This window comes from Ananas comosus, linkage group 24, assembly GCF_001540865.1.
Source record: "Ananas comosus cultivar F153 linkage group 24, ASM154086v1, whole genome shotgun sequence".
Classification (NCBI taxonomy): Eukaryota; Viridiplantae; Streptophyta; class Magnoliopsida; order Poales; family Bromeliaceae; genus Ananas; species Ananas comosus.
The window spans coordinates 6,965,609-6,978,070 of record NC_033644.1 but is presented as its reverse complement, the minus strand read 5'-3'; the positions used below and the strand labels follow the sequence as shown (position 1 = coordinate 6,978,070).

The 12,462-nt window shown below is 37.0% G+C and overlaps 2 protein-coding genes across 2 annotated transcripts; one reads left to right on the top strand and one right to left on the bottom strand.

The window, feature by feature from the left end:
* On the top strand, window positions 3,334-4,058 carry LOC109728789 (BON1-associated protein 2). The gene has a single exon (XM_020259319.1). It carries the CDS (start codon window positions 3,377-3,379, stop codon window positions 3,923-3,925), a length of 549 nt encoding a protein of 182 aa, XP_020114908.1. The 5' UTR covers window positions 3,334-3,376; the 3' UTR covers window positions 3,926-4,058.
* On the bottom strand, window positions 6,369-11,551 carry LOC109728794 (V-type proton ATPase subunit e1). Its single transcript, XM_020259325.1, has 3 exons — window positions 11,338-11,551; window positions 10,390-10,437; window positions 6,369-6,728 (listed from the first exon to the last, which is right to left on the bottom strand). The coding sequence occupies exons 1-3, from the start codon at window positions 11,433-11,435 to the stop codon at window positions 6,665-6,667; spliced, it is 210 nt and encodes a 69-aa protein (XP_020114914.1). The 5' UTR covers window positions 11,436-11,551; the 3' UTR covers window positions 6,369-6,664.

Genomic DNA, 12,462 nt, shown 5'->3' with positions numbered 1-12,462 from the left:
GTTGGAGATCGGGATGGGGTCCGACGCTGCCGAAGCGGAGCCCCGGGCGTGCTCCGTGACCGCCGCCTCGACTCGACGCGACGACGTCCCCGGCTGCGCATCCCGCTCACCTCGCGCGCCGCTTCTCCGCGCGCCCCACCATCGCCGCGGCGCTTGCGGTCGCCGCGTGCCGACCCCCCCTGCAGAACGCCGCCCAGGTGGACGCCGCTTGGCGAGGGGCCGGAAGTTGCCGTGGCACGCCCCGTGCTTTTACAGAAGAAGAAGAAGAAAAAGAAGAAAGAGGGAAAAAAAAAAGGTGCTCCAGCAGGAGGAAGAAGAAGAAGAAAAAGAAAAAGAGAAGAAAAAATTGCTCCGCCTGGCCTTCGCTTTTTTTTTCCGGCAGAAAAAAAAAGAATGAGAGAACGAAGAGGAGAGAGAAAGAGGAAAGAGAAAAAATAATAAGGGTATTTTGGTCAGTTTGCTGAAAAAGCGGACCGAATCTGCAAAAACGAAAAAGGTGGCCCGATTTTGCAAAAGCCCAAAATAAGTGAATTTTTTATGCAAAAAGGCTTTTTTTTATCAATATTTATTTAGTTGAAAGAAAAAATATATATATATATATTTATTTAATTTGATAAAAATAAATAAATAAATAAAATTTTGCACAGTTTGAATTTTTATTTTCTTTCAAAAAAAATAAAAACAAAAACTTTTACTTTGATGAAAAAATATTTTTACGTTAAATCAAACAAGCGAAAAAATATTTTTCATACTTGAAATAATTTTTCAGTTCATTTTATACTGAATCAAACACCCCCTTAGACAAAACTATTATTGTTATAGTACTATTATATAATTTTTTGATTGTAAATTTTATCGTAAGTTTGCAGTATCGGACGAGAAAAGGTTGAGGTGCTTCTAAATTTTGTGGATTTTTGAAAACATAAAAATAGCGATTTTAACTATTGTATTACTAAACTAGGCTTTAGCTCCTAAATTTATAAATTTAATATTAGAAGTTGTTAACTCACCGAAGAATTTTGCTTTATTAGAGTATCGACTGTGAAAGGATGAATTATTAATTACACTTAAAACATACCTGTATTTATGTATCATCAATTTATGGCCCTTTATTTTATCTAGCGTTTCAATTGGGATGCAAGTGGGTCTAAATTGGTGGAGCTTCCAATCCGATCCACCTAGAATGAGGTTACGAGGGAGACCAAAAATTAAAAATAATAATAATAATAATAATGTCAAAAGACCACAAAAAAAATCTTCTCCTTATTTGTTTCCAACAGAGTGACAAGTGGGATTGAAATAAAAATCAACACGCCTAGAATACGCTCCAATCCCTAAATCCGTCCTGCTTATATGTTTTTATGGTGTGATTATCTGCTTATTTGATAGTAAACTTTATCGCAAGTTTACAGCATCAGAGGAGGAATTATTGGAGCGTTTCTAATTAATTTTTTTAGACTTTTCAAAAAATAAAAGTGGTGATTTTAATTGTCATATTCCTAAACTATGTCTTAGCCCCCAAACTTTTAAGTTTAATATTATAAGTTGCAAACTCTTAACAGAAATTCGCTGTTGTTGTTTTGAGTTTTGACTATTATTAGAGGATGAATTATTACCTACACTCAAAATATATCTAACTGTATTTTAAGTATCATCAATTTGTGGAACCCTTATCTCATCTAGCATTTCAATCTAATTGCTTATCGAATTACGATAATTTTTTGCCAATTTACATAAAAAAAAATTCACTAGTTTTGTGCTTTTGCAAAAGTGGGCCACCTTTTTCGATTTACAGATTCGAGTCGGATTTTTAGTAAACTGACCAAAATATCCTTTTACCTTTTTCTCTCACCTTTTTTTTTCTCGCGTTCTTCTTTTTTTCTCACCGAAGAAAGTGACGGCGACGAAAGCGGAAACGGTCCCATCGTCTCTGCACCTCATGCCCTCACCCTCACCTTCGCCCGCGTACCCCTCGCCCTACTCACCTCCGACCTCGCCGAGGCCGTACTGCGACCCTCTTTTTTTTTTTCTCCGACCCTCTTCCATCTCCTCCGCTGCCCTCCGCGATGATAACGAGGACGGTAACGCGTCCTCTTCCTTCGCCTTCGCCATCCACCTCCACTGTAGTGGATTTTGCATCCACCAAATTCACTTCTTGGAACTCGCGTTTCCACCACCACCGTCGACGATAAAGAGAAAGCATTTTTCAGTGTCAAGAAGCTTGCTGGCGAGGGAGGGGGCACGCCGCCCACCCGCCTACCCCAGAGGGCGGCAACGAGCGCGGCCTCGACTGTGTCGGAGGCAAGAAGGGCGAGAAATGCACGAGCGTATCTCTAGATTAGCACTTTTATTTGTTTTTTAAAAAAAAAGAAAAGTAAAAGGCCAAAAACTAGAGAATAATAAAGAAAACCAGAGAAGAAGATGAATTTGCACTGTTAAGATTAAATTGCACTGTTTTAAAAGAACGTTGCACTATTATAGACATAAGTTGCACTCTTGTAAATGTAAACTGCCCTTGCACTCTTTAAACGAAAGTTGCACTCTTTGAGAGATATTTACACTGTTTCTTCTCTTATTGCACTCTTTAAGAGGAAATATTTATACTATTTCTTCTCTTATTTTACTATTTTTTCTCTTGTTGTGCTATTTCTCCTTTGATGTGTACGTTGATGTGTAAACTGCATCCTTTAACAGGAAAGTGAGAAAGTGCGAAACCATAGGGTACTAACTTGATACACGTTAAACCACAAGGTACTAAAGTGAGAAAGTGCGAAACCACATGGGGGGTATTTGAAGTTTTTCCTAAATTTTATAGTTTAATTATATATATATATAAATATTTTATATTTTAAAATTTATTGTATTTTAAAAATAATAATGGGCGGCTCGGAGCCCGGCCCGACCTGGCCCGGCACGGCCCGTACCGTTCGGGCCGGGTGCTGTGCTGGGCTCGAGTTGTGAGAAAACTAGCCTGGCCCACCCCGGCCCGGATCTGAAATTGGGCAGTGCCGGGGTACTTCTTGGCCCATTCGGTCCAAAAAATGTAGGCCGTGCCAGCCCAGCACGGCCCACATTACACCCCTAGGACCAGGTCCACAGGGGGTCTTAACCCTAATCTATTTTTTACCGCAAAACGCGCAATTTTTTCCACACCAACACATTCCAACGTTCAAAACCCGCGTTTTCTAGACCACGCGCCAACAGTAGCGTCCTCGCACTTTCGATTCGCACGTTAGTTCCTCTCCACTTTCCATAACAATCCAAACCCCACTACTTACGTATCTACTGCTTATATATACATACATATATATAAAAGAAAAACCCTAACTAGCTATTCCCTACTCTATATACATCTTTATTCACGAACTAATTTATCATGGCCGCGTCACCGACACCGTCATCATCGTCGACGTTGTTAGAAATCATCATAATCTCCGCGGAGGACCTGCGTGTGGGCCGCCACGGCCGGCCCGTCGAGAAGGACGCGTTCGTGACGGTCCGGACGGGGCCCCGCGATGCGGCGGCGACCGCGCTCGACCGCGACGGCGGGAGCTGCCCCACGTGGAACGAGCGGCTTCTGGTGGGGCTTCCGAGCTCCGCGCGGTCGATACGCGTCGAGGTCGGGTGCGGGAAGCAGCAGGGCTGGGGGACCGGGACCGTGCCCGTGCCGGTGGCGGCGGCGGCAGTGCCGGTGGCGGAGTTTTCGCATGGCCCGGCCGGGTACCTGCACCTTTTGAGCTACAGGTTGAGGGATGGAGAGGGGAGGAGGAATGGGATCGTGAATTTTTCTGTGAGGAGGGTGGTGAAGAGAGGAGGAGGAGGAGGAGGAGGAGGGAACCATGATCATCATCACCATTATGAAGAGGCAGGTCATGTGGTGATGGGGTATCCTGTTGTGGGCTCTTGTGGAGGACGTGGGATTTAGGGTTTTTTTTTTTTTTTTNTTCTGTTCCAAGAAAAATACTATCTGCGTAAATTTTACATATTTTTTATCTCGGAGTCTACCAAATTTTTTTAGATTTTTAGTATTAAAAGAATTGATATGACTAGTAAAATAATTGCGATTTTAAGATGAATAAAAATTTACACTTATTTCATAGATGTGAATGCAGCATTAATTTTGCTTTTAATTTCTGTAGTTTTGTGAGATTGTAAAAGTTTTGTTTTTCTTTTCAGGGCAGATCTTGAACTCTTTTATTTCGAAGTGTATTGTTAAAGTTTAAATATTAAAAAAATAATATGACTAGTAAAAAAACTTATGGCTTTTGGATAAACAAGATTTATACCTATTTTATAGGTGTAAAGATAGCATTGCTCTGTTGATTTGTAGTTTGGTGGGATTGCAAAATTTTTATTTTTTTTGAGAGTTTTCTTTTTTCTTATTTTATTTATTATGTTTTCCTTTTTCGTTGAATGCTTTGTAGGAGAATTGACATGGAATGTCAAAGATTGCCCTTCGCATTTGTGTTGATGATTTTGGAGTTGCTGGTTTTTGTTTCTTGAGTTAGATTGGAGAGAGATTAACCATTTGTAATTATTATTATTGTTAGGAGTAGTTCAGTTAAAGTACTATTAATAGGAGCATGGCTACTATGCTATTAGGAGCACAGTAATCTTTGTGCTCATAACTTTCTAACTAATCCATCAATTTTGATGGGTGGTTAGGATGGGTTAGAGAAGAAAGATTGGAGAGAAATTCAAAAAGAAGAGAAATTGAGACATTCAATTTCTCTTCTCTAACTCATCCTAACCATCCATCAAAATTGATGGATGACTAGAAAGTTAGGAGTATAAGGGTTACTGTACTCATAATAGCACATTAGCCCTATTTCTATTAATAATACATATTATTTACTTTTTCATTCTTCGATGATTACTATAATCACAAAGTGGATAGTATTATGCTATTAATAGTATTCCAGCACAAAATCTTATTGAGTTTAATTAGGATATTATAGTACTACCCACTTTTTCATTCTTGGATTATTACTATTACACGACCACCCACTTAATCTTAGACATTTTATGGTCATAAAGTTGATAGTACCATACAATTATTATTATTATTTGTATGCTGCATAATAAGTTGACCACAAATCACATTTCTGATTTTTTTTTTTTGAAGGTTAATGGAAAATTAAAGCACTTGAATTAGGAACTAAACTACGCGGGACGTTCGACTCGTGCGCACGGTTAAATTTTGGATCTGTTCTCTGGTGTCGGGTTTAATATTAAGAAAAAAAAAAAAAGACTTAAAAGGGGGAAATGGCAGTAGCAATGGCGTATCCGAAGACCCAAAGATACCCATATTTCCAAAATGTGATTGAATCTCTTCATTAAAATAACGTTGATTTCCTTCCTATTCAATTTTTTATGTTATCACAATATTTCTTTAAGTAGCTTTAACATGAAATTGATTTCCGATTTGACTTTTCATGGAAATAAACCTCCATAACGATTGAAAGGCTAAAATTTCGAGTTTTAAGATCTGCCATGTGATGGTGCTAATTACTAGTTGCATGCAAACATTTCATGTGCATTTTTGTCTTTTATGCTTATATTTTTGGTTCATTCATAAAAAAAGAAAAATCTTTGAAGGGAGCAAACAAACTTGTAGTTGCAAATTTTATCATTTTGTATATAAAATGATCAAATTATCCCCTACTGTAGAAGAAAATTATCTTCTATTGGAAAAGTGAGTAAGAATATAAGATCCTTAGTTTAAAGTTAATTAATCAAACTAGAATAGTTAGAATTCCGAACAATTTGGCATAGTTACAAACTACACAAGCAACCCCAACTTCAGCGGTTAGAACTATATTCAAACTAGCAGCAATTCTAACTATAACAAATAAATTCAAATACATTGAACTAAACATCGTATTTGAATCTGCATATAATAACAACTACCGTATAGTTGCAACAGTATGAAATTAAATGTACTTAAAAATACAACAAATGTAGAGAGCAAACTTATTCAAAAGATAACCTTACATTACCACTGATCTCTTCAATAAATTTTTTACCTTTTTGGAGGTGATTTCTTCATTCTCCATAAATAAATAATATGATCTTCATATGCACCTCCCAACTATAACCATCCAAACAAAATATTTGTAGGAACAATATGTACTTGCAACTTTTTCCAACAATATGCATCTTTAACTACACTATATTTATAGCTACATCCGACCAAACAGATCCTTACTGCAGACGACAATTACTTTTTTTCAAACATTGATATAGAAGCCGAAAGAGGAAAACGAAATTATTTCCTAGTTTCCTTGGACAAAATGAATTACTTCCAAACTGCAACAGGGATATATATAATGGCAAAAAGAAAAGTTTAAACAGAACAGCAGCAACCATTTCATACTCAAAAACATATTTCCTTTTGGCATGCATATGCAAAACCAAGAACAAAATTACATTCTTTTATTCAGCTCAAGTCAAAACTCTAGAATTAACAACAAGCCAAGAATATGCGTATATATGTGAATATTCTGCAACTCCATTATTTATTGATACAAATCCACTTGGTTCAGAAAGCAAAAGAATAACTAGTATCATACCATAGCAACTGCTTGCGTAAAACTTTAGCAGAATACAAGACATAATGTTGAAATGACATGATGCAGATGAATTACATTCTTTCACAAGCAGCCTACTCTCCGCTGAGGATGGGAACGATTAATGGCTTCATCTGTGCAAGATACACGATCGCCCACCTAACAATAACAACAAAACCGATATCCATGAAAACAGTATAAAAAATTGTGTTAAATATGTTGCGACTAATAGATAGGTTCAACTGAATGAAACAGTGACGGAATCAGCAGCATATTGCATATATATTAAGAGTCCTGCAACTAAGAACACAAAGTATGACATAAGAAACAAGGATAACAGGATATAAAGGCTCCAAAAAGAAATGAGAAATAAGATCAAGAAACTATTCAAACTAGCTTTCTGGTGTAACATGGAGTAATGCTGAACTTGAATCTTAATATCCCTTGGAGCCTGTTTGGGTGCATCAATATTTTTGTTTCACATATTTAGTTTTGTTTAATCTAGGGAGAGCGAGATGTGTAATTCATTGTTGGGGTGTATGAAAAGATGTCTACAACATCAAACCACTCGAGTTCCCACGTCCCAGTGGTAAGGTCTGGGGAAGGGGTTGGGTAGGACGCAGCTTTGAGTCCTAGTGAGGGGAGCTTGAGCCTATTTGGCTTCTAATTGTCAAAAAAGAAAATATCGTCTCCAACCACATAGTTTATAACTTTGAAGGGCACATAGTTTATAACTTTGGAGGGCCTTTGACTCTTTTTTTAAAAATTTACAAAATTTGAGAAACCGCCTAATAAGTGGAACAAACTAGCCTACAAAATCAGAATTACTAAGATATCATAGTAGCTAAAAATTATACTGCCAGGTTTTGATCACAAAAGAAAATCTGCATATGGCACAAGTTATCAGCGTAACTTGTTCCGAAGTCCTACCAGGCTATTAAGAAAATGATGATTTAACGGAAGGATCACGGCGATTGGCGCTTACAATGTGAGAACTTTTGTGACACCTCAATAATCTCACATCAGATAATATGGGAGAGTGCGAGGGGCTTATATGTGACAGGCATACTAGAACTAATAACTGGGATTAAGCATTTTGAGCCAGTGGTTTAGGACCCAGCAAGTGATTAGTCCTCGTGGGCTGGGTCTTTACAGCTTTAACTAGTCTTCTAAAGTTCAGTTTCTACTCTCCTGGTCAATAGCAAGGGATGGATATTGATGATTTTGAAGCTGGGATGTTATGACAAAAAGTGGTAGCTGATATTAAAATAAAACACTGCTAGGTCCATATGTGGTGGGTATTCATCTGAAACCTAAGGAAAACAGAAAATCTAAGATGCCATATATAAAGAGTTCCATTGAGAGCAATATATATCTGCCATACATATTTCAAGAGGCTGGGAAGCAAACCGTGAAAAGAAGAAAGATATAAGAAACAATGAAATAGAAGAATTAAGTAATCTGTCCCGCTCGACTGGGTAGGTTTCCACTGGCAAAATACAAATTCAACCGGAAATATGTTATAGAACTAGCAATGTAAATTTGGCTATGAATGAAGAAATCAATATTCAAATAAAAGCAGATCAAAATGAGGTCCCGGAAGATCTGATCAGATAAATCTTTATGCAGCTCTTAAACTCTTACCTATTCAGGTTGGCTAAAGTAGGATAATAGAATGTCAGATTTAAATCAATTTGCTTAGATATCTTTCATATCATTGCTATTTTTTTACTTTTTTCAACACATATCCTCTGTGATTGAATGTACCAACAAATAGACTTCTCTATTTTAATCATTGCTGGTTCGCTTGCACTGTGCACAATAAGATGCCCAACGACGACTTCTGAAGGGGGAAAAGGTTTCGATATAAAAATTCATTCTGCTGATATATGGTGTGTGAGCAACCTGCCAGCCATCCATTGGTGGACTCTAGAAGAATTTGCATTCAAGAAAACAAAAAGAACGCAAACAGCAACAAATAGGGCCTAAGTTTATAGACGAAATTACAATTATTTTGCATTGCTCTGTATTTTAAGTCAGGTGGTTAGTATGCTAGTTACGCCCAGGTATCATAGTTATTCCATTCCTAGTTGAGATCAACATCCTACTAGTAGTGCTGTTCAAGGCAATCACAGGTGACAGAGAGAGAAAAAAACAGCTTGTAACCTTTCCTAAATACAGTACTAGCAGAATTGAAAATGACTAAGGGGCTGATTGGTTTGGTGTAAATGGAGGGGTGGAACTCAAGTTCCATCACTTCTGGTGTTTGTTTTGTTGTAAGTCAAAAAAATAATGTAACTCAAAGTTACGATGGACCTCCACTTCACCTACTCTTGACTTCCCCTTCTAAAGTACCGAACTCAATTTCCGCCACACTCAACTTTCTCCAAAAATTTATTAAATATTAAACCTAAACTTTACTTCCTTTAGAATGGGTTAGAGTTACTTCTTTTTACAATAGGTTAAGATTATTTCCAAACAATAATGAGGGATTTAATTATTTAATAGGTTGGTGTTTATAAAGATAAGTTTACCACTATATTTAGGACGTAACGGGATCCACTTATTTATATCAAAATAAATAATAGAACTCAAAAAACTAATTTCACCAGTATCAGATTACATCAAAACAAATAGAAGATGTGATTGAATTTAATTTTCAGACCGTACGAATTACGTCAAAAGAAACAACAAAAAAATAATCACACTTCAGGGAAACTCAAACACCACTACACTTGAGCTACATTGGATATGAAGATTTGTCAATCCAAACACCCCCTAAGCAGAATATTCAATAGAATTTCTCTGTTCAAATGGTGGATTGCTTGTGCCAGACATATTCCATAACGGACAAGATCCAGTTGTAAAAAGTGAGGCGGCGTTTGGTGTCACATTTAAGTTGTTGAGCATAAATTTTAGAAAGATTTTTCTCATAACTTGAAAAGTTTGTTTATTGCTTTTTGGTTCGGCATAAAATAAATATAATTTTTTAGGCATATACCTGTTTAGTTTGAAGTAGATGGAAATGAAAGGGGTGAGAGAAAGTGAGGGAGAGATGTTTTCAATTTTCGGTTTTTATTTTTCATAAAATAGATTTGGAAATGAAAATGGGTGTTTTCTCATTTGACATTTTAATACATAAACTATTTTTCACTGATAAATACTCTACATGGAACCAAACACTTGGAAAAATCCTTCCTAGGTGCGAAAACAGTTTTAAGACCTCATTTAAGTTGGAACCAGACACCAGCTAGTGCAAAAGCTTTAGAATTTTCTAGATGTAGTTGTACTGCCAACTCTTATTTGACATTTTAATACGTAAAGCTCCATGGACAGAATTGTATAAAGTCCAGCAAACATAAAAGGTTAGAAAGAAAAGCATAAAGTATGATAAGATACACTCTTACACAACACTCTAATTTAATTTCTTTGTCAGAAGAAAACTAAAATTATGTATAGAATTAGGCAGTTTTGTATACAGCTTAACCTGTTAAAAAATAGCAAAAGTTCATTCTTGCACTCTCCCAAAATATGTGTGTGTAAGATCGCTGCCAACAATAGGGGACAAAATGTAGACCTTAAAATTATTTAGTGTGGAGAGGTCTTGCAATTTGCAAGGATGTTAAGTACAAAACTTCCTCCTCTACACTAGGTCATCAACAAGCTAAGAGAAAATTTTGCGCCATTGAAGAAAGGTAAAGTATATATTACAAAATTTTAATTTTCACAGCATCAATGTAATTAAGAGAGTATATCAAAGAATACAGAACATGCAATTCATATTTAAAGTTACAGAAATGCAAGAAGTATGAGAACTTACATCATCCAACAACAAACTGCAGCTGTTATAACCAAAGTTACATGCAGCCTGCAGCACCAAATTGCGTTAGTCATTAAAAAAATGCATTAAAACTCCCATTTCAACTAGTAAAAGAAATGTAGAATTAAACAAAAGGAAGCTATCGTTTAGCAGACTTTGAAGAAAGTACAAAGAAAATCCCAGAAAGTGGTACTGCTAACCACAAAATCAAATAAACAACAGGCTCTAACATTAGATGACGAATTGACAGAAGAAAAGGATCGACTTATGCTCGAGTAAGCATAAATGCAGTAGCAATCTAAGAAGTTTAAATACACATTTTAGCACAACTAAAAGCACGAAGGCCTGTGCCCTTTTAACGAATGAATCAAACAATATCGAAATCCACAGCTTGATCCAATTCAAATGTGTTGAATATAAATATTGAAAGCACCATTCGCAAACAGCTTACGCTTTTAGAGAAAACCGGTTACATCACGTAGAGCCGGGGATCCTGAGCTCAAACCCCTCCAGGCTCCTCCCAATTAACACGGCCATTTCACATTATTCAACACAACGAATGCACCAATCGACACTAAAATCAAGCACTGTTGACAACATCATCCAACACCTCCTCGTCTCCGCACAATTTCTTGCTAATCCAACGAGCCACTAGTCGAGATTTCAACACAGATTCCAAATCCGAAGAGGTTCCGAGTCCCATCATTTTCCCCTTTGCGAGACGGGAAAAATATCATATTTGTCGACAGATCATGGCCAAAGTCGGAAATTACAAAGAGCGATAGCTACTCAAACCCTACTTCACTCACGATCCGACAACATCCCAAGGTCAAAACGGAAAACGAAACGCCCTAATTCATTCCGATCAATCGACGCGGCCTACTCTCGATCGAAACCCTAGGAAGAGAAACGACGAGGGAGGTAGGAGAGAGAGAGAGAGAAGCGTACAGGTTGGTGGAGACGCCGCGGTTGCAGCAGAGGAGGAGGGAGAGGGCGGCGACGACGCCGACGAGCACGAAGATAAGGGTCGTCACGAGGAACCCCATCGAGAGGACCCGCGATCTCGAATTTTTCTGCGGCGGAGGCGAAAGAAAACGATCGGAGGCAAAGTTCTTGAAGTCGTCCAGCCAGCGATCGGGAGTCGGGATCCGTCGGACACGATGGAAAGGGCCGTCGGACGGGCTCTCACGCAACTATACATCTAAACGGGCTGCAGTCTTTACGGGCCTTGTCGGGCCGGACTTGCGCCTACTTTGATAAGGTCGTAGCTAAAAAATATTGTTTTTATAATAAAGTTTTGCATATTTATCTTTGACTATTATTTAAAATTTTTAAATTTATCCTAAAATTATCAAATGCTTTTCTAAATTTAAATACTAGCAGTAAATCCTAGAGGCTTGAAATTATTTGAATAATTTTTTTGGAAATCAAAAAGGATATTTGGTCAATCAGATATATACTAGATTTTTTTTTTTGAAATTTTGAAGGATATATTAGATATTATCTCTATAATTTAGAAGGCTTGAAATTTCAAAAGCACTCTCAATCTTCTTTTTTTTTTTTTCTGACTTATGTTTATAATATGATTACTAATAAATTGCGGAGATATACTAATAAGATATTCATGCATCCTATCAGGGCCTATAGTATTATTTTGACATTCTAGAAGCCTAAAATTTTTGAAAGTGATTTCAATCTTCCAATATTTTGTACTCTAAAATTGTGGCCATAGCCACTTGCTTCTGTGATGCACATGCTTCTTTGTTAGCGATTGCAATCATAATTTTTAAATAATTGGAGGAGAAAATATTAAATATACTTTTGAATTTTTTTTAACTTTGCAAAATATAAAATGGTGCTTTAATTTTAGCCAAGGTAACACCAAACTAGCCCACATTTAAGGTTCCACCTGCCACTAGAGAAACATCTAGTCACGTACTTCTCTGGTTGCAATTGCAACTAAAATTTTAAATTATTGAAGAAGAAAAAACCGTAAATACTTTTAAATTTTTTAGACCGTGCATAGTACAATAATGCTGATTTTAGCCACCACATTTCCAAACTAAGCCCTTA

Bases quoted from the DNA above. Each gene is read 5' to 3' on its own strand.
- LOC109728794 (XM_020259325.1), bottom strand. From the start codon at position 11,435: ATGGGGTTCCTCGTGACGACCCTTATCTTCGTGCTCGTCGGCGTCGTC. The intron at 10,438-11,337 runs GTACGCTTCTCT...TTGGTGCTGCAG, and splicing joins CGCGGCGTCTCCACCAACCT to GCTGCATGTAACTTTGGTTA. The intron at 6,729-10,389 runs GTAAGTTCTCAT...TGTTATTGTTAG, and splicing joins GCAGTTTGTTGTTGGATGAT to GTGGGCGATCGTGTATCTTG.
- LOC109728789 (XM_020259319.1), top strand. From the start codon at position 3,377: ATGGCCGCGTCACCGACACCGTCATCATCGTCGACGTTGTTAGAAATC.